The sequence below is a fragment of the Haemorhous mexicanus genome, chromosome 2 (assembly GCF_027477595.1).
Source record: "Haemorhous mexicanus isolate bHaeMex1 chromosome 2, bHaeMex1.pri, whole genome shotgun sequence".
NCBI classification, from domain to species: Eukaryota; Metazoa; Chordata; class Aves; order Passeriformes; family Fringillidae; genus Haemorhous; species Haemorhous mexicanus.
In genome coordinates, this window is record NC_082342.1 from 1,511,498 (window position 1) to 1,530,958 (window position 19,461).

At 41.2% G+C, this 19,461-nt stretch overlaps 1 protein-coding gene across 2 annotated transcripts in view; it reads left to right on the forward strand.

Annotated features, from left to right (window-relative positions):
- FCHSD2 (FCH and double SH3 domains 2) overlaps positions 1–19,461 on the forward strand; it is a 122,905-nt gene that overhangs the window by 79,481 nt on the left and 23,963 nt on the right. For both annotated transcript variants that reach the window (XM_059871468.1, XM_059871460.1), the window contains exons 9-10: positions 9,295–9,417; positions 13,396–13,491. In XM_059871468.1, the coding sequence (XP_059727451.1) occupies positions 9,295–9,417; positions 13,396–13,491 (219 nt within the window). The remainder of the gene's footprint in view (positions 1–9,294; positions 9,418–13,395; positions 13,492–19,461) is intronic.

Here is a 19,461-nt window from a genome sequence, read left to right on the forward strand (position 1 = left end):
GCAGATTACAGAAATTCCCAGAAATAGTTTTGTTGGATTTGGTCCTTGCATTTTAGTGTGACAGGCAGAGTGATCCTTTTGTAGGGTGCCTGTTCAGGAACGTGGGGTTCCCTGTGAGATACACTCTGCCCTTTTCATATTGCTGAATTGTCTCATATATTAGCATAAAATTTAATTGAATTAGTAGTTTGAGTTGGAAAATGCCTGAATATTCTGAATATCCTGACAAGACCACTTGTATTCTGGGGGAGAGAGAGCAGTGTTACATTTGCAGGACCACATCAAGCTGCAGATTCAATCTCTTTGGCATGATAAGAACCTGAAAGGCTTGGGAATGTATTAAATTATTGGAATTTTTAATACTGGGACATTTCCATCCCTGAACCTACTCTGTGAGCAGCTTTTGAATGGCCTGTTCACTGAATGCAGGTGACCTGAAACCCACATAGAGAAGAAGCAGATGGAAGTGATAAATCCAAGGAGCAGTTGGGAACAGCAGCCTGTGCTGGGGCAGAAAAGGTTTTGTTGAAGAGATTTATCTGAAGAAGTAAATGAAAATGGTAATACAGAGATTGAATCAGCTGAATTAAAACCTAAACCCAGCAAAATAGGTGGTTAAAAAAAACCTGCAGGAGTGCAAAAGAGTAAACACAAGCTCCTGAGGAATGTTTATGCTCAATATCTGATTTTTTTTTTCTCCTTTTTAATACATTTTATCTTTCAGGGGAGTAGTTTTAAGAAAATGCTTGTTTCTTAATTTTTTAAAGAACATACTAAGAAAATAGCTTAAAGAAAATATTTTAAGGAAAATATTTATTAAGAAGCTTTGGGATTTGTTGTGAAGTGCATTTTCATCTGCACATCTGTGTCAGTTTAAGGTTTCTCTCCCTTAGCTTGTGTTGTTGTAATATAGAAAAGATTTGGATTTATCCAAGCTTGTGTCTGAGTCAGGGATGATTCTCCTGTACCATGAGAGTTCCTGTGGAGACCTCCTGGTAAATCTGGATGGAATTCTGTAAGGAAGGATTCCCAGGGCTGGTTCTCTGTGTGAGATTTGGTTTTATAGGGGGTAAAAATAATCAGCTCTGTCCCATTCCCAGAGCAAAGTGCATTTCTTTAACTTACCTTCCAAATCATGTTGAAATACCAAAGTATTTGTGGAGCTGAGCAGCAAAATAATTAATTTTTGGGTAAGAGGAACTAAAAATTCCAGACAGAGCACACACCCTACTGCTGTTCCTCAGACATTTTGTGATGATGACGATGGTCTTGTGGTCAGCAGAGGAATCCTTGAAGAGCAGAAATGGTGTCAAAGTGCTGAAAGATTGAAATGCACATTTTTCCACATGAAGGAAGCCAATTATTACTGGCATGAGCAGTGTAGAGCACTCTGTACTCTCCAGATGCAAAGATATCATCATGGTGACAGCTCTGCCACTAAGTTGTCTTCCAAATGTTGGATTTGAGCCAGAACTTTTTTTTTTTCTCCTCCAAGGATGAGGAAGTACAAAAGCAAAGATGCAGTTTATTAAAAATTCATCCTGTCAAAAGTGGAATTCCCCTGGGATTTATTCCAGGGCTGTGCAAGAAAAAGCAAACTAGGTCCAAGAAGTCTTGGGAGTTACTTTTGGGGAATGTATTTCTAGATATTCCTAGAATCTGTTTTTATCTTCCAGGGTTTTTTAAACCTTACATGGTAGAATTTGAAGATCTTCTTTTCCATGCTTATGGCAGTCACATCAGGGTGTTCTCCCTGATTTCAGTGGAGTTCTCCTTTAACCCTGGAGTGTTAAATTTAGTGCTGCCTCCACCAGGTAACTCTCAGTGCTGTCAGCCTTGTGGCAATGAAAGGAATTATAAAGGACATTTCTTTCCATGCCTGTGTTCACCTACCAGACCCTCAGCCTGAAATGTGACAACTGCAGTTCACTGCCATGAGATGGTGGAGGCAAATCTTGTTATTATCAATAATTTTGCTTATTCTTGTTCCAAAGGGATGTTTTTCCTGCAGTGGGGGAGGGTGACAGGCATCTGTTGGTGGCTGTTCCATATTTTTGTGTGCTCAGAGGAGGCTGCAGCTCCCCAACAACAAAGGTTTTGTCAGTAAAAACAATGACCCTGGCGAGATTGTAAAGGAACAAAATGATGTGCAGAACAATCATCAAGTGACTAATGAGAGCAAACAAAGAACTTGCAAACAAGCCCCAAACTCCTGACAGCAGAAAACACAAAGCTCTGGGGTAAGGGAAAGTGCAGAGTGTGTTCATGGGCACCCAGCTGAAAGGAACTTGGGGCTCTTGTGGTCTTCCAGTGTCCATTGTTCCCCTGTTTGCTGTGGTGAGAGCTCCTGCAGGGTGTGGGAGAAGAGGGAACTCTTGAGTTTCATCAAACCTTGTGGAGTTAAAGAGGCACTTTCAATTCCTTTCATCATATTCTCTTCCTACCTCTCGGTCTGCTGATTTTCTGTCCAGGTTTTCATGTATCTCTGCTCTTCAGCTGCAATATCTTGTGCTCCCTTGTTGAGCAAATGCACTCCAGGATAGCTTGTGGTCATGCAGGATGTGGATTTGGGGAAAACAGAAAGAAACAGGAGAAAGGAATTAGCCTGACAGCAACAGGACAGTGACACAGTTATAAAAATTCCTTAAAATTGCTTTCTGTGGAAGTTCAACAAGGAGCAGAAGCCAGAGGATCTTTTTGTGGAGACTCTTAAACCCTTCTTCACTCAGACCTGCTGGCATCCTGTGGGCCTGCTGTGACAGCTCCATGTCTTCCCTGTGCTAAAGACTCTGGATTTGGCTGCAGTGCTCCAGGCACTGGATTTGAGATATTTCCAGGCAGAACTAGGTGGTGATACTTCAAGAGTGAGTTGCTTCTGGACCTCACTAAGGCAGACTTTTCAATACAGCCTTTGGATGTGTAAGATTATCCTGAGATACAGATAATTTTACAGCCTTAGATTATCCCTGCATTGCTTTGGATGCAATTTCTGCTAACCTGAAATCCTGATTTTACAGAGCTAAAACTTAGGTGCTCTCCCTGCAGTCTGAGGAAGTCCAGCACTCACTTCTTGATCCAGGGAAGAGAGTTGGGGTTTGCCCTCAGCTTTTCCTAGGAGCTTTCTCTACTTGCACAGCTCAGCAGAAAACCAGGATTTTTCCCCAAGAGGGAGCCTGCAAAGGGCAGGCTGGGCAGCAGTTTCCTGTCATTTGGAAGTCAGGCTGCAGCCCTGAAATCCCTGATGGGCACTGACAGGGTGCAGTTGTTCCTGCAGGATCTCTGGGAATGTTGGAGCCCGATGCCAGCAGCTCCAGTTGCTCCAGGCAGGTTGTTCAGGGACCCTGCTGGGGCTTTGGGCAGGGCTTTGTTGGGAATTCAGACATAGATGTTGGGTTTGGTTGACAAACACAGCCCTGATTTAGTTCTACACTGGGGGGGTCTTGATGGAGAGGAAGGGATTTCAGCAGAGACAAAAGCTGCAGGGATGGAAGAGTTAAAAAGGAAAACTAAGCAACTTTTCTTGTGTATTAGGAGAAATTGATGCCAGGAATCAGCATTTTTAAAGGAAAATAATTGTGAAATGGAGCTGTTACCCAGAAAGGACGGGTTCTCCTGACCTTCCTTCCTCCTTCTCCTCATGTCCTTGGGAAGTGCTGTTCCATTTCACGGCTCTGAATAGTGCTGAGTGTGGCAAATCCAGCTGGTCTGGGCTCTTGACTTTGTTCTGAGTTTCAGATGAGTTTTAAAATGCTTTATCCTTCACTGTCAGATCAAAGGAGATTTGTTGCTCTGTTTGGGCTAAAATACAGAGACTTCTCACCCTAGAAAAGATTGAAGTGGATGCCTTAATTCCACCTTAATTCTAAGTTAATTTTTAATTCTAAGAATACCTGCTGACCAATTATTATTGTCTGTACCCCAGCCTTTCCTTTTAATATTCATTTTATCTTTTCTGACATACAAAAATTAAAACCTTCAGTAGAGTCTCATTTACCAAAATCATTCAGCTGAAAATTCCCAGACTGTGCCATCCATGAGATCACTCTGTTTATTTAGTGGATTGGAGCAGCAGTTTCAAGCACAAGCACTCAAAAAGCTTCACCCAGTTTGTTTGTTCTGCAATTCAGATTGTTGGGCTTTTAATTTTAAGTAAGGAAAAGTTTTGAGTAATATTACAGAAAATAAAGGATGAGAACTCAGGTCCCTGTTCTTAATGGATTCCAAGTGGTTTTCAAAGCAAAGCAGATCAGGGATAGATAAAACAGGGGATTTAATGCAAATGAGAGTAGGGTGGTAAAAGAATTCCATTTTCGTTTTGAATATAAATATATTCACATACAAAATTATTTTAATATAAATATAAAATAGAGAGTGGGATCTGTGACACAGATCTCCCTTTTGATTTGGGGGCTGAGCAGGAAAACAGCTCACATTACCAGGATGCAATCCCATTGACTCCACGGAGAGAAGTTACCGCTCCACAGGCACAATGATTTTTGTTCAGTTCATTTCTTCCCCTTATCTTTCAGTTTTCAGGCTGCAGCCCAGACAGGGGAGGGTCAGCTCTAATTTTGTGCTGTTCCCTCCACCCATGTAAGGAAATTCCTTGCCTTCCACATCAGTTCTATTGTTTCCGGCCCGGCGGTGGCAGCTCAGGGAGCCTTTGCCAAAGATTTCAGTGGCAAAATCAGCCCTCAAAAACTGCTGGGTGGCATCAGCTCAGGGAAGGATGGATGTTTTGAAATGAAAACTTAATCTCACAGAGCCATGGGATGGTTTGAGTTGCAAGGAACCTTAAAGATAATCCCATTCCACCCCTAGTGCGAGGATGATGGTTCTTGTCACAAGCGTGGGGTGAGGGAGTTTAAAATGCATAAAAACATAAATGTGTGTTTGCAAATATCAAATTGTTTCTAGGCAGTGGTGATTCAGATGAGAGTGGTGTGAATTAGTCAGTGAAACCCACGTGGCTTTGCAAGTGTGCCTTTAATTGAGGGTTTTTAGTCTAGCACTGGATTTGGTGCCTGGTGGTTAAATGAAAGGTTTAGTTTGAGCACCTGAATTTAGAGTGTAAAATTATTACCCAGAGCTTCAGCACAGATTTGAGGAGTTCCTGTGCAAGAATACCAGGAATATTTCAGAAATAAATGGGACAGGGAAAACTCACTTTGGTGGCTTCACACAGCTCTGCTCTGCGTTGTGTTGGGCAGATAGTTTCCATTTTTAATTTCTGTTTGCTTTTTAAATTAAAAATACAGGGTAGTTCAGCTTGTTCTCTGTCTTCTCCAAGATATTGAAATGGTAATTTGTAAGTGGAGTGTGGCTGAGATCTCTAAATGTTTTCATGAAGAGACCTCATAGTCAGAGAAATGAAGATTCTACTCAGGGTCTGTTCTACATTGTATGTTATTTTAAATGAGTAACAATGTCCCAAAGGCAACCAAATGTCCTAATAATAGCTAAAATACTTTGATTTGCATATTTGCTTTTGAGGGAATTTTCATAGAATGTAGAATGATTAAAGCTGAATTCCCAAAATGTTTGGTGTCATCTCTTGAAACAAAAAAACCCTGCTGAAAATGATCTGAAGTTTTGTTTCAGGGAAAAACTCTCAAAGTTATGCATGAAACTTGGATGTTGAAATCAGAAAAGTATTCTAGTCCCATTCCCTCTGTATGTAAGTTTATTGGTTTGAGTTAATAAACAGGATTTCTTCTAAAACTAGGCTTTAATTTGGTTTATTAGCAGCTTTAGCTCTTCTCAGCCCTAATTCCAGCTTTTATCTTCTCAAGTTTGGACACATGGGAAGTAGTTTTGTACCTTTAGTATAGCAATTCTGCTGTAAAGAAATTATTTCTGAAAAAACAGTGACTTTTTTCTATCCTTGGAATTGTAATTTTGTGCTACTTAACTTCGTATTATCTTGGGTTTGATGCCAGATTTGTTTTTTTTTTTTAAAACCCTTGATTTCCTTTTGAAGTTGACAAAAAGACAGGTTTTTCAGTGGGATTGTAATACAGTAAGTGATTTAGTGCTCTCTGGAGAGTCAGAAAGAGAACAAAAACCATTGTAGAGGAATAATGGGCGTTGGGTTTTTTGATTTTCTTTTTTTTTTCCCCCAGTTTCCCCTTCAAGTTGTGTGATGAGAAATTTTGAAAAGACTTTTCCTTTCAAAACCTGTGATGTTCAGTGGTTTGGGTCAGAGTGTTTGTAAGTGAATGAGATTCAGCTGATAAAACCCCACGTGAATGTTAATTTATATCTTACAGTTCAGCAAGTCAAGTCTTTTGTTTTAATATGAACACATCCAGCCCGATGTAATAATTACCATTTTATAGAAAGGATAAATCCATTATTATTGCAAGTCTGGAACCAGCCAGCTCTCTGATGCTGTGACTGATGGGATGTCACCTTTTCTGTGCTTTTTAGCCTGTGTTGGAGCTGCTTTCTCAGCCCTGCCTGTGTGATACTGCAGTGACTTTCAGAACTTCAGTTCTGGCAGCTCTCTTCGGTATTTAAGAACTTCATCATATTGAAACTGCTTTTAATTAATGAAAGGATCCAGGCTGTAATGCAGTTCTCACATGCTGACAGACCCATGTGCTCCCTAATGTTTTGCCACACTTTGCTCTGATGTCCTTTCTTAAATATCTTTATTTTTTTATATCACACCGTGGGGGTTTCTGCCATCTCAGCAGAGCTGTGGTCATTGCAGGAGGGGGGGGGGGAAATAATGAAGTTGATATTTCTCCCTCTTTTTTTTTTTTTTGTTTTACTATTCCTTGAACTGCAGGCTGCAGCTGGACATGAATGAATCCCCAGTGCTGTGTGGCTGATAATTGGAGGGAATGAACACGTGTGGGGCTGGGCTGTGTGTGCCTGACGTGTCTGTGTGAGCTCATTGTGGGGGCACTATTTACGGTCAGTGAAGAGCAATAGGCCTTTGGCATCCTGCCTTTCAGCTGACCTATTTTAGCCATCTATCTTGGAGAGGGATCAATCACAACACACAAGTACCAACTTCTCTCCACTGCCTCTGCAGAGCACCCAGAGTGTCAAAACCCAAGGCAGAGCATTTAAGATTTAAATGTAATGACACGAGCCCTTCGTGTGGGGGTTGACATAAAAACAACATTTGGGTTTGATATGGAGCTGTGAAATTCTCTTTTATGGCATCGTGGGATGAAAAGGATCACAGCTGCTTTGCAAACTGAGCACTCAGAATTGCTTTGCCAAATTGAAATGATTTCTTTACATTTCTTAGCAGAGCTGCACTCCAGCCCTGGTGTTGGAGCTGAAAAGCTTTAGGAACAGCTAAAAATTCTGTTTTGGGGAGTTGCAGGCTCCCCGTGGTCCCCCAGGGAGAGCACAGGCAGTCTTGGCAATTTTGCCCATCATTTGTATTCTCTGTGAGCACAAGGCTGAGCTGCTGTTGGGGGCTGCCTGTACTGGATGTGAAATGAGTGCCCTTGGAATGGGGTGGTGACTCTGGCACTCGGGTGTCCCTTCAGGGCTAAAAGCACAGGGAATGTTCAAATCCTGTGAATCCCAGCAAAGCTGTGCCCACAGCAGCACAGCAAGAACTGAACCTGTGTCTGTGTGTGGCTGCCTGCTCTCTCTGGATTTGCTGCTGGGAATTTCCTGGTGTTTTCCTCAGTTGGCTCTAAGCTGGTATTAAGTAACTCTTGAAATAAGAATTTTTTCAAATTCTACATAACAGAGTGTTTGGTGGAGCTGACAGCACTGGCAGGAGCCTGGAGCAGTTATCCTATAGCTCTTTCCCAGCCATCCTAGGAAGTCCTTCCTGGGGCAGGGCCTCCAGGAGCTGCTCTGGCTTCTGACCCCTCAGTCCCAGCCTGAATGGACCCCTGAGTGAACCAGCTACAGTGTGGGGACTTGGAAGGAATTCCCAGTTTGCCACTGGTTTGCCATAATGGCCACAGGACTGTTAAGTTTGAGGCAGGTTTGATGTGTCAGGCTGGAGGAGACAATCTGCTAAAAATTCCTTTACACTTGGAAGGTGCATGGTGAAGAGAATAGTGTAGTGTGAAATGGATTTGTGATAGCAGAGTTTGGATGTGAGAATTCCAGTCCCACAATTTGATTATCCCCTCAAAATATCCCTCACTGAAAGTGGCTGTGTGCTGCTGGGAAAGCTTTGCAGAAGGAAGGAAGAACAGAAGAGATTTAACTTCTGAGGGATTTCATGAAACCATGCAGTGGTTTGGGTTGGAAGAGACCTAAAAGCTCATCCAGTTCCACCCCTCTGCTGGGCAGGGACACCTTCCACTATCCCAGGCTGCTCTGAGCTCTGTCCAACACTTTCAGGATTCTGATTTATTGTGTCTCTTCACCTCACCTTAAACATTGGGCTTGATTTTTCAGGGGCAGAAACTATTCCTTAAGTCTCTAATTTCATTCTTTCCCCTGCCCTCAAATTGCAAAATGATTTAAATAATCAAGTACAATTTTCTAGAGAAGCACATTCTTGAGTTTGTTGAACTGGAGTGTGCACAGTTTCCATGAGTCCACTGTTTAAATGGATATCTATGAAATATGACCTGCTTAAAAATCTCCATCACATATATTTAAATTCATCCTGAGTTAACTATTGAAATGACATTGTCAGTTACTTGCAAAGTCATGTTTAACACAGAACTTGAGTGACCTGCCCTGTGTGATGTGATTTTACAGCTCTGCTCACCACAGAGCTTTGGGGTTTGAACTTCTCTGTCACTGCTACGTTTGGGATAAATTTGTGTTCCTTATTTGGTATCTCTATGCACAAAACAGCTGGGGATGTGTCCCATCCAGATGTTGAGTGTCCTGGCACCACTCCCTGAGGAATACTCTGGTTGGCAGCACCCTTGGCCTGGCAGTTCTGGGTGTCTTCCTTGCCCTCTCTCTGAGCATTTTCCCTTCTCCAGAGCTGCCCTGCCCCTGGGAACAGCTGGATGGGGTGCAGGGATGTTGTTGCAGTGCTGTGTGCTGCCATCTAATGGAGCCCAGCACTGTCACTCCTCCTGCCAGGAGAGAGGGATTTTCTAGGTCCCTTCCCACCCAAACCAGTCTGGGGCTGTGATTGTATCAAAATGCAATTTAGGTTCCTTTTCACTTGAACAGTCTTACTCAAGATTTGTACTTCTTGCACTTCTTTTCTTTCCACTCCTCACAGGTATAAATCTGCTAAAAAATATGGTGTGAGCATCTTGCCAGTCCCAGGGTGATAAATTGTATACAGAGTTGCTTCCTGCTTTTCCTGACTTTTTTTTTAAATTTCTTTCCCTCATGCAGGCTCTTGATGGAAATATATATGATCACCTTAAGGATTATTTAATGGCATTCAGCAGGACTGAACTAGAGACATGCCAAGCTGTACAAAACACATTCCAGTTTTTACTGGAGACTTCCAGCAGGGTAAGTTTGAACTGAATGATGCTTTGTAACTGAATCCTTGCAGCATGGACAAATCCCCAGGCCTGAGATTTGCTTCCAAAATCATGACAAAACGGAAAGGTTGTTATTTTTGGTTACTCCTGAGTGGTGTTAAGTTAAAAGGCACCAGACAGTTTTCTTGGGGAGAATTTTTCCTCCAGCACCCAGACTGCCTTCCCCTGAGTGCATTTGCATCCAGAGATGCTCTGCACTCCTCACCCTGCACGTTTGAGAGGGGAAATTGCAGCTGAGGGTTCTGCAGGGTGTAATCTGGAGCAAAGCCCCAGGAAACTGCTTGGATCATTCCTTAATAATTGTCTGTCAATTTAAAATCCGAGCTATTAGGCTGTTTTCTCCCTGGAATTAAGAGTGGCAAACACAGCAAACAAATTAGAGCCCTGTTGTAGACGTGGTTTGTTTGCTTTGTCGAGCTGCCAGACTGAGAGAGGCGTGATCGCTTCCAGGGTGATTTTGATACTTAAATAATTCATCTGCTGGGCTAAAAGAAAGGGGAAAAAAATTGCCATTGAGCTCAGAAAAAGCTGCTTTGGTGCAGTCACAATATTCCTTTTTACGTTTCCCTTCCCCACCCACCCAGAAACAGAACTCATTCACACAGAGATCTGGAGCAAAAGCTTATTTAACACATTCCTAATTTACCTCCAAGCAAGTGATCTCACACCTTCAGAGATCTAAAGTGAGGGCATGAAAAATGGGCTTCACCCTCAGCTTTGAATTTACTTGGCAGCAACTGTAAAAATAATCAAAACACCATTTTCTCTTCAGTTGTAGAAGGACTTTCAATAATTTACCTTGGGGTATATTATTCAGGTCTGCTTCAAATACCTTCCCCAGAAATGCTGGCTTGGAATCTTTCAGCTAAACAGGCTTCTGTATAATGTCTGCATAATTAATTTTTCACTGTTGAATCAGATCCTTTGTGTTCAGAATACTCAGAGAGCTGCCTGCTTGGGACTTTGATCCGATTCTAAGCTGCCATATCCAAATATTTCCTTGGAGCAGGAATCCTTTCCTCAGATATTTGTGTGTGCTGAGGTCAGGGTGCTTCAGAGAGCTCCAGGTCTGGCTGATTTTACACAATCACCAAGTCAGGCTGTGTGTGTGAGTTGTGTTTGTGTTCTACTCCGTGGGCAATGCCTGGAGAAGGGACAGAAGTGTCAATCCAGCTGGCAGGTCTCAAGAGGGCTTTTACAATTCTACAACTCCATTTGCTTCTCTCCTTGTGCTTCAGGAATGTGGAGAAGAAAAATTTGTATTGCTTTGCTGCTGGAGATGTGTGTTTTTCTCTGAATATATTGACTGGTGGATTTTTCCACAGGCTTTGCTTATCCTTTCTTTCCATAACAGGTTGTAGTAATCAGCCCAAAATAAAAAAAGAACCCAGAAAAAATCATTTTCTCACCACCAAAACCCACCCATGTCTTTCAAAAGCAGCTTGAGTTGTTAAACATGTAATAAATTTGTAGCAGTTTAGAATAAACCTGTCATCAAAGCAAAGGTTTTAAATATTTATTGGGGGTTTTGAATGCTTCACCTGTTTTTTGTTAGTTTGCAGTACAAGCTTGGCAGGCTCTGCTGAGAAGAGACACTTCAGGTCATTGGGAGGAATATTTCTGCTCTTCCATCTGAGCTACATTTCTGTTTGCAGGATGGAATTAAATTGTATTTGCTTTAGGAGGACACAAGTTGCTTCCCAAAAGTGCCAGGGATGGCTCCTTGGATGGGCAGGGCTGGCTGTCACCTCATGTGATGCAGATTGAGGGAAGGAGCTGAAAAACAGATTTTGTGTATGAAATGCTGGTTTTTTCAGAATTTTGTCATTGTTGGTTGGAGCTTTGGAGATTTTATTACTCCTGGGTCTGGGTGGCCATTGTCATTCCTCTGACACTGGAATGGGAACACTGACCCCAAAGGGATGGATGGGATTTTGGGCAGGAATTGTTCCCTGGCAGGGTGGGCAGGCCCTGGCACAGGGTGCCCAGAGCAGCTGGGGCTGCCCCTGGATCCCTGGCAGTGCCCATGGCAGGGGTGGAATAAGATGATTTTCTAGGTCTCTTCCAACCCAAGCCGGTCTGGGGCTGTGATTGTATCAAAATGTAATTTAGGTTCCTTTTCACTTGAGCAGTCTTACTCAAGACTTGTACTTCTTGAACCTCTCTTTTGGAAAAAAAAAATCTGATTGTCTTTGGAATATTTTCTGAAATTCCATTTGCTGTTTTGAGTAACATCTCTGTGAGGTTTCTGGTAAGAGGACAAATAATTTTCTTTATGGACATCTCTGACTATGCCTTGTTTCTGCATATGGGGTGTATTTAATGTTTGATTTCAGGTCTGCTGTAACCTGTCAATTGACATTGACTTCAGAAAGAAACCATGTTAAAAACATTGATTTAATTTCTGAATAACAGGAAATCTATTCGGAAAAGTTGCAGCTTAATCCCAAGGTTGCTTTGGAGTCTTTTTAGTCTCTTTTCTATCAATTGTCCAATATTTTGTGCAAATGCAGGATTTCATGTGCTGGGCTTGCACATCCTCCCAAACCTCCTGTTCTGATAAAGTTGTTTTCATTTTTCACCACTATTGTGGCTTTGAGGGGGAATCTCCTAGCAAAATGAGTTTTCTGCTTTGAACTGAGTTGCTTGGGAGTCAGATTTCTGTGGGGAAAGCTCATAAAAATATCTGTGGAGGTTTTCACATCCTCAGTAACTTCATTTTTAGGGGGGGTTTCCTAATTGAAGTTAAAATAGCTCCAGATAATTGGCATGGCCCAGGGTTGTGTGCTGTGGTCAGTGTTCACGTGGATCTAAAGGACAATTCAATGGAAGAGCTGCTTAAATTAAATTATTTTGATGCCAGATCAGTGCTGAGCATCCTCTGAAGCTGCAGATGTTTCTTTCTTCAGTATTTTCTGAATTTCTATTTCTGGGAATCCATGATGCAAATCCCCGTCTGTTTTCTCCCCGTTGGAGTGTGTTTATGTTCAACTGCTCAAATTGGAGCAGTAATTATGTACTTTCCTGGTTTAGATGAGTGTGTTATTGGCCCTGGAGGACTATTTACTTTCTTTTAACTGGAGATTAATTTTTTACAGTTCAGTATTTCAGCAACACAAGCATCAACATTTTGCTGCATCAGAGAGCAAGTTTTATTTGCCATTGTCCACGCAGCACAGAGTTCTTGGTCATGCACAGTGCTGCTATTTCTGGATAAATACCATCTTTATTATCTCCTTTGTAGATGTAAACCCCCAGTTTGGTAATAAATTGATATAATTTTGATGCATTTTCATCATTTGAGGCAGTGAATGCTCTGGAAGAGTTCTTCAAGCAGTGATCCTATTTTTTCATCTTGCAATCACTGGGTATTTCTTTGTAAATCTGTGTAAATTGTGACATAAGAGGTTTGTTTAGGGATCTGTGTCATGCTGCCTGAAACGTATCATTAAACAAATTTGGGAGCTGAAGGAGTTTTGCTTCAGCAAAATGCAAGCTTGGAGAGTTTTCTCTGAAAGCAATTTAATAAAGAGAGATGAAGTTTGTAACTGATTTTGGATGCATTATTCCAAATAAGTCTTTTCAGCTCCCACAATTAATAATTTCTGCCAAATTAAGACTTTTCATCTCAAGAAAGAGTAGTGCACAGAAAATTACCCACAAGAGGTGGGAAGAATATTTATGGCAGTGACACCACAGGGTGTCTATTCAGTAGTTGGTGTTTTTCCCCCATTTTCTAGGTAAATGGCAGGGATATTTTAGGTCCTTGTCACCCCCTGTGTGTCCTGCCAGTGCCTCTGAACAACTGAGGTCCACAGTTCCCTGCTGGTGCACCCAGGCTTCTGCTGCAGGTTTAATCTCAGTTGGAAACTCTGCTGGTTTTGCTCTCCAGCTGTTTTTCAGTTCACCAAACAAGGAGTCTGAATAAACCTTTTTCTTTCCTCAGGTGGTGCGGGATTACAATCTGCAGCTGTTCCTGCAGGAGAACTCCGTGTTCCACAAACCTCAGCCTTTCCAGTTCCAGCCCAGTGACAGTGACACTGTAAGAGCCCTGTGAATCCCTGCAGTTACTTGCTCTTGCTCTATTTTAAAGCAGATTGTTCTAAATGGGGAAGAGAATCACTGGTATCCCAGTCTGGTTTAACCTCGTGCTGGTATTTTTGGGAAAGAAAGGGAGAGTGGCCTGGTTGCAGGAGGTGGGTGATGGTAAAAAAAGCATCAAACAGGCTCTGTATCACCCACAAAAGAGCAGAATCTTTTTTTGGCTTCCAGATTGTGACTAACAGTCCTCTGTTTCACTGCTTTCAACCTAATGCCTACTAAATTTTCTCACCTTTTTATCCTGCTGGTGAGATTCTCATAATTTTCACTAATACTGGGGTTACAACAGTGGCAAAGAAAGTGTCCCTGCACACCTAAATTGCTCAAGGAATACTTAGAGATACATACAGAGAGTGTTACTAAAAATAATACTGTTAAAACACTGCATTCCAAAATAATATGCAAGAATCTTATCTTGGTTTCTGTGTTGCTTTCAAAGCAATCATTAATGACATTAAAAGTGAGTGAATCAGAGTATGTAAGTGCATTTCCAAACAGCACCTTGATTAAAGTGGATCCTTGATGTCCCATTGACATTACTGATGGTATTTTGAGAACCAGCTGTTTAAAATAAGTTTGGATCTTTAAAGCTTATAAACTTTTTCTGACTTGAATTCTTTATTGAACTGACTTGGGCAGTCCTGATCTGCATTCAAGTGATTCAGATCAAGACCTGCATAAGGGTGACTTTCCCAGTCACCCTGACATCTCTGACTGGCTCTCCTTTGTATTTCCCTTTTAACAAACTCTGATTTTGATTTTTATTCCAGAAAGAGTCAGTTATTCCCATAAATAAATGTTTGGGCAATGCTCTTGGGTGGGATTGTTGGGGGTGTCTGTGCAGGACAGGATAATGCTGATGGGTCCCTTCCCACTCAGGATATTCTGTGATAAATTTTAGGTTGTTGTTGATAACAGTGAGCAGAATCTTTCAGAGTCTTTGCTCTGCCTCTCTAACCTTTGCTGCTGTGTTCTCATCCCTGTGCACTCCCTGCATCCAGAGTTTTAATGCAGTTCAGCTGGTGGAGATTGAGCCCTCACCTGTCAGTGCTATGAGAATGACCATAGCAGAGGTACCTGGGGGTGTTTCTGGTCAGCCCTGTGTTATCCCTGTGCATGTGGGATGCTGAATTTACACTCTGGACAGGTGGCAACAGAATGCACCATCTCTGTGTATGTAAAACAGAAAAGGTAAAAAAAAGAAAAAGCTTTTTTCACAATGAGACTTCAAGGAGGAAAAATCAATTTAAGGGTGTTATTCGTGGGGGGCAGCTTCACACTTCTCCTTTTGTAATTGATACTCTAATCAATGTGGGGGTTTGTAATTGATATTCTAATCTGCTGGGGCATGAATGAAACTTTCACAGCTCAAGACAGTGTTGTGTGAAATTGGTTGCTGCTCCTGCGTGAAGGGAAAGCTGTGAGAGCTGCAGGCTGGCTCTGGGTGTGCACTGGTGAAGTGCAGCCCCATTGCTGATTCATTTGGCTCTTTTTCCAGAGGGCCATCCCCATGGCCAGGAGAGCTGGAAGTCACTCCCATTAACTCCCCAGAGTGAGGAATGCCAGGATTCTGTGTCATGGCACTTGTGTGGGCTCACAGGGTCCACGTGTGCTCCCGGTGCTGCCTCACTCCAGGAATGTTTGGGAAGCAATGAATGGGTCCTTCATGTCTCAGTTCCTCCTCCTTGCTTGGTTAACCCTCTGGGGCTGCAGAATTCCTGCATTTCCTCAGTGCACTGCAGCTTTTTAATCTTCAGCTGCTAGGGCTGTAACCAATTTTCCCAAAAATAATTCAATTATGCTTCTTTAGGATCCATGTAATTCTGCTCAGCTGACAGGATCCTACCTGGGCAATCCCATTTTTAATCAGTAAGTACAAGAGAATGAAGGCTCTTGCTCAGGCTTTTGAATTGGTCAGAAATTGGGTGTTTTCTAATTGATGGAGGCAACATTTCATTGCAGGAGAACAATTACCAAGCATTCTTTTGCCACATGTTCTGTTTCTAGATGTTTTGCAGAGGTTTCTCAGTTGGTTTTTAATTTCTGTGGGTTGTGCATGATAATTTTCACACCAAGGACTGAAAGGAAAAAGTAGAGTCATAAATAGATCTCATCAAAAGTTTGATATGAACCTTTTCCAAGAGCAAGTTGTGGGCTCTCTTCAGAGAGGAGGACTGGGCTCAAAATTCAGAATATTAAAGTATTAGTAGAATGGAGTTGTGAGGGCTGTAGGCAGGAAGAATGTTATCAACAATATGGATGTGGAGACATCTGAATTCTGGTGGAAATTCCACTTTTCCATGGTCCATCCCAAACTTCTGTTTTATTACCAGGATTTCTGTGCAATCCTTGAGTCAGGGACAGCCCAGTTTTCTTCCAGAATGTTCCCAGTGTGTGCAGTCAGAGCCTGCAAAAGAGTCTGTTCCTAAGAAAGGAAGGAGTGAAATAATTTTTCATCAACTTCCAGGATTTTTGATCCCAAAAATCCCAGTTGCTCTAGGCAAAATGTACACTTGAGTGCTCACAAAGAGAAAACCACTTCAAAATGTTTTACATCAATCAGGTATTTTCCTTTATCAAAAAAAATTTGTTTGAGCTGGAATTTAACCAGTTGTTGATGTTACTAAATGACTTAAATGATTTCATTGTCTTGGTTCATTTTGATGGACATAAATTCTTATTTTTAAAAAAGAAAGTTTTCAAAAAAATCCGTTGAACAAACCACTTACCCTTAAAAAAATGATTTGTTTTGAAAATACTCAGAAAGAAATGATTGATCAGTTCCCAGCAAGCTTTAATCCTCTCCAGAAAGGAATTCCCAACATGGAATTACAGCCAGCAAAGCAGAGAATAAAAAAAGAAGCTTTTGAAATACCTTTATCCTCCCAAGGAAATGCAGTCAGCACATCTTGGCCTTCCACAGAGGCTGCTGTGATACTCCAGGTTCATCATGCCCATCCTCCCACGAGGGAAGGGATATTTCTGAATTCCCCAGAAATCCAGTGTGTGAAAAACGCTGCCCTGTGCTTGCTCACAGATAAGCCACGAGAACAGGGCAGAAAAAAAAGGAAATTTTCAGCTTTTCTCTGTTTCCTGCTTGGAGAAGCTGCATTTTCCTTGATCCCAGGGTTATCACGTGAGAAAGGGAGGCAGGTGACACAAAAGTGTCCCTGGAATGGGAAGAGAAGGGCCCTGGAAAGCTGACATTTCATTTTTGGGGTCTTTTTCCTGTTTTTTATTCACTGTTTCCTCAGAGAACGTCAGGAGAAGCTGTGGCCCAGCTGATTTCTCCCACAGTTTCTTAACATGAAAATAATCTTATTTTTTCCCCTCTTAATTTCCTCAGGAAGTTCAGAGGAAAGTTTTGCAGTTTCCCCCCTACGTAACTTGGCTGTTTCATGGGTAGATTGTGAAAAGAGAGATAAATTTCTCTTTACTCTCAGAAGAACATCTTGGAATTTCTCAGCATCTTCTATGAAGGAATTTTATAGAAACTATCTAAAAAGGGGCCAAATTTCTATATTCACAGTGGTCTGTACATTTAATAGCAGAACAGACCAGCTTTGAGTATAACTTTCTTGAAGCTAAACCTGAAAAAAAAAATTAAAGTTCTTATTTCATTTGATCAACCTTTTAATACTGGAGCAGACTGGTTTTAAGTATAACCTTTTTGAGGCTAAATATATATTACAAAGAAGTAATTATTTAATTTTATTCAGAATTAGAATTCTTTTTGAGGAGAATTACTGCCATTCAGGTAAAGAAATGATCAGTGGGTGTGAGTGGGCAAAGTTCTGCCTTCCTTCTGTGACTTGACCCATCTTGTGCCTGTCTAAAACTGATTTTATTTAATCCCTCCCACCCCATCTCTGCTTAAAATAAGATCTGAGATCTGATATTTGTATTTGAGGTTGATACTGACTAAAAAGGAAAGTTTTGTATCTTCTGGGGATTGAACTTAGGTTGAATGTGAGGATCATTTCTGATTTTCTCCTAAATATAATGAGCTGGAATTGGCTCCTAACCTAATGGATTTTATTTTAATTTTCACTGCCTAGTTGATTCACTTTGCTCCACCTAATTTTAATTTAGAGAGCACACAGAATTCTTTGGCTTCTAGCAGTCAGGAAACAAAATTTAAGCAAAACTCTAAGTATTTTCTGACAATGAAAATCAGAGAGCAGAAGTTGCACTTGAAAGAAGTGGCCATTTCAGAACTACAAATTTGTTTATATTGCATTGAAAATATCCATAAAATCAATTTTTATGGGTCAAACTTGATTTTTAAAGTCTTTTTATTTTTTTTTTTTTGGCCTTTGGTTACCTAATGAGGGCAATTTTTATATTTCTAGTACTAATAGATTTTTGGAAAAATTGGCTGGGAATGCAGCTGCTGTGAGAGCTGAGGCAAATGAGGATAATTATGAGGGTGAGAATAGAAGTAAATGAACAAAAATACTCTGCACTCTAATTTCAAGATTAGTTTCAGTGAGAACAAGAAAAAACTTTTAAAAATAAATAAGATTCCAATTAATTGAACAAAAGGGTTCTGCTTTTCATCTTTTGTATGCAACAGAAGTTCTTAATGCAGAAACATCAAGGCCTAGGAATAACAAAGCTGTGTTGATCAGTAATATTTAATAAAAGTCAAGACTTTTAAGATTCTAAACTTCCAAAACAAAAACAAAAAAAACCCCAAACAAACCAAAATGTGCCTGCTCAGTCTGATGTTCCCTTTCCTTCTGCAGCCTCCTCATCAATTTATTAAATTGATATACTATTGTTTAATATTAATAATATATTATAAATGTGTTAATTTAAAAAGCAGCATGGGGTTCTATAAAGCAGAGACAATAGGTTTAGCCTTATTGTAACGTATATGTGATAAGAATAATCATAGTGGATTTAAGTCCTTTTCTGGTATTTTGAGGGGGAAATAATCCCCTGTATGGAAAAAATCTGAATTTTTAAAGATGAGGAGTGTCCAGTGTGAAATGCTGGAAGTTGACTGAAATATGAGTCAGCCCCAGCTCACTCTTGGCCAAACTAAAATAAAATGAATTCACAACAAGAGACTGAAAGGAGCCCCAGAGTTGGCTCACGATTTTCTCAGAACTGCTGAGTTTAGCAGTGAGTTGTGTGAAAAATGTCATGTGTGTTCCTTCCTCCTCCCCAGAGTGTTCCTCTGCAGCATTGGCATGGAAACTTCTTGTTTTCACCTCTTTTTCAAATAAATGCCTGGTTTTTAGCTGTGTTTGATGTCGGTGCTTTGCATGCAATAAATGTTCCCTGCTTTTTGCCTTGCCAGAAATGAACTTTTTTAGGCTTCAGCCACAAAAATAAGGAACTTTGAGGCTCAAGAGCTGGGGTTTTTTTTGCTTTCAAGATAGCACTGTGCCATCTGCATCCGGATAGAACCAAATAAATAAGAATACAGGCTGAGTTGGGCCTGTTGGGAGGCAAATCCTGCACCTGCACCAACATTTCAGACCAAAATGGAGAAGTGACATTTGGCTGCAGCCTGAATGCTTTTGTTAATTTAAGAAGCAGCATTGCTGCCCCTAAGCTTTTTAGCTGCTTGGAGCCATCCAGAACTTTCTGTTTGGTTTACTGATGGAATTTTTAGCACTAAAGACTGGTTTTGTTGTAACCCAAGCCCTGAGGGAGCAGCAGGGTGTCCATCTATGTTTAGCTCAGGTTTTTTGGCTCTGCCTTCATTCCTTGGCCACCAGAGTGGGTTTGGTTTCCCTCTCTTTTTGGAAGAGGTTAAATTCAGGCCTGAAAACACTTCAGCTTCATGGAGTAAATCAGGATCAGACCCTTCAGTTCCTCCACCTTCTTCCCTGCAATTTGGGCTTCAATGTCCACAGCAGATAAATCTGGTTTAGCTCCTTTCTTCTCACCTATTTAA